The sequence below is a fragment of the Hyalella azteca genome, unplaced genomic scaffold, assembly GCF_000764305.2.
Source record: "Hyalella azteca isolate HAZT.00-mixed unplaced genomic scaffold, Hazt_2.0.2 contig8426, whole genome shotgun sequence".
Classification (NCBI taxonomy): domain Eukaryota; kingdom Metazoa; phylum Arthropoda; class Malacostraca; order Amphipoda; family Hyalellidae; genus Hyalella; species Hyalella azteca.
The window spans coordinates 1-2,042 of NW_025938520.1; the positions used below are offsets into that span (position 1 = coordinate 1).

General features: G+C 44.3%; 1 protein-coding gene across 1 annotated transcript; it reads left to right on the forward strand.

Annotated features, from left to right (window-relative positions):
- Positions 1-112: 112 nt before the first annotated feature.
- LOC108674095 lies at positions 113-1,840 on the forward strand (the record flags this gene model as incomplete). The annotated part of the gene is given in 3 exon segments (XM_018161999.1): positions 113-324; positions 531-683; positions 1,655-1,840. Coding segments are annotated over 3 exon segments (473 nt in total), but the record flags the coding sequence as incomplete, so codon positions are not given.
- Positions 1,841-2,042: the final 202 nt, after the last annotated feature.

Genomic DNA, 2,042 nt, shown 5'->3' on the forward strand with positions numbered 1-2,042 from the left:
GCGATCCAATACAAAGTGACATGTGTTTCTATTGGCAGCGATCCAATACAAAGTGACATGTGTTTCTATTGGCAGCGATCCAATACAAAGTGACACGTGTTTCTATTGGCAGCGATCCAATACAAGCGACCGGCGCGCTGGGTGCCCGGGCATGGAGGGTATCTCCCCCACCGTCCAGTGTGTGGCGGGGAGGGGGCACATGGCCCCGTCTACGTGGGCATGGCAGAGCACGACGGCCGCTACATCCTGGGCATGATCGTGCCCAGCGAGGGCGTCTGCTACGTGCCCCACGACGGCGAAGCAATTGCTAAGGAAACCTATTACGTAAGTTATTTTAGCTCGAAGTCAAGATTGTGGCAGCCTTGGTGATAAAGTCAAATAACTTTAAAAGCCTTTTTAATTACAAATTAAAGTCCTTTCATATGCTGGTCAGCTAAGAATGTTCTGAGGTATGACAGCGTTCGCCCGTTTAAATTGATAATTTTTAGCAGACCTACGCTACTTAACTAGCATACATTGGCACCCCCTAGGTGCTGGGAAACCCTGGGGCAGTGACCATGTGCTGGGTGGGAGCCAGCGGGGGCTATGTGCCCTCAGGAGCCCTTGAAGGAGGCCGAGGGGAAGACGGCGAAACCCTGTTCATCGGGAGGGTGATGGTGGATGGCGTGGTATCCTGCGGCAAGGTGAGTCATGCCAACAAGTACGGGGCGCAAAATTCAACAGGTTAAAAAACTGCAATCATAACACGTCCCTCTACAAAAGCGATGCTGACGAGACACATTGATTTACGAACGAGGTTCAAACATGTTTTCGTGCAAATGAATGTGAGCTATTGACATTACCATACAAATGTGATGTAGATACTTTGCTCCAATTTTAAGACGCGGTCCAGACACAACTAGTGTAACAAGTCAACATGAAGCGCTTAAGCTGCACTGTCATCGATGTTCTTGATGATGATTCGCAGTCCGATCAGAAACATTGTTCGTGCCTGACTACCTTATTTCTGTTGTGTCAGCGAATTCCGTCTAATGAAATCATGGGAAATATCGGGTGAAATTAAACAAAATTAAAAACTAAACATGAAAATAGCTGTTCAACGAACAATGCGGAATTTCTAGTTTCCGCAACAAGTGATAAAAACACCCATGTTAAACACATTTTAGCAATATGGCATTTTGAAAGATAACGGCAGGTAACAAAGCACCCAAAATCCAAAACTTCTGAACAACTCAGTTTATTTCAATTGTAAAAACTCATTATTTCTCTTTTGTACGAGGGGTAGTATTACTGAACAAACCATTCCAAATTCCGAAGCGTTGGTTGCGTTCCAATCTTTGAGTTAGTTCTGTGTTGGCTGGACTTTAAAATTATGTTTTATCGTGTATTATGATTCGACATAACTTTTGCGCGTTATTTGACTGTATTCAAATTTTTTAGTTGCCCCTCTTTTTATTCAAAGTTTTTAGTAGCCCCTCTTTTTAGCATTTTTATTTATTTTACGTTCACATTCAATGTACTTCTGATTGTTTTGGAATTTCTCTCAATTTAATGAAATATATTTTGACCGATACACAAATTTGCGCCATTTTCTAGCGTAACAATTTAGAATTAAAATTGTTTGAAATTAACGTTTCCTTCTTCAATGCGTGAGGTGGTGCCGAGTCGCGGGGTGTGTCTGGTGCCGTACGGCGGGGCTGAACACAGTCACCGCGACTACGAGGTCCTCTGCTCCAAGAACATCCCCGTCAAGCTCATCTAACCGGTCACCTTATGCGAGCCAAGGGCAAAGAGGCTATGAATTGTCTAAGAATATACCAATAATTGTCTTAGCCCGACACCAGTTGTTTCAATTTCCACACACCAAAGCAGTGAGGTCGTGAGTTAGTCGAAGCCAACTGCGTTTGTTGTATTCTTCCGCGATGGGCAGCAGCGATGAAGAGTGACGGAACTACGGAAGACCTACCAGTGGCTACGATTATTTTCTCGGTATTGGAATGGTGAGATAAGCTTCAAGAATCTCTGCGCTTCACATCCGGAGA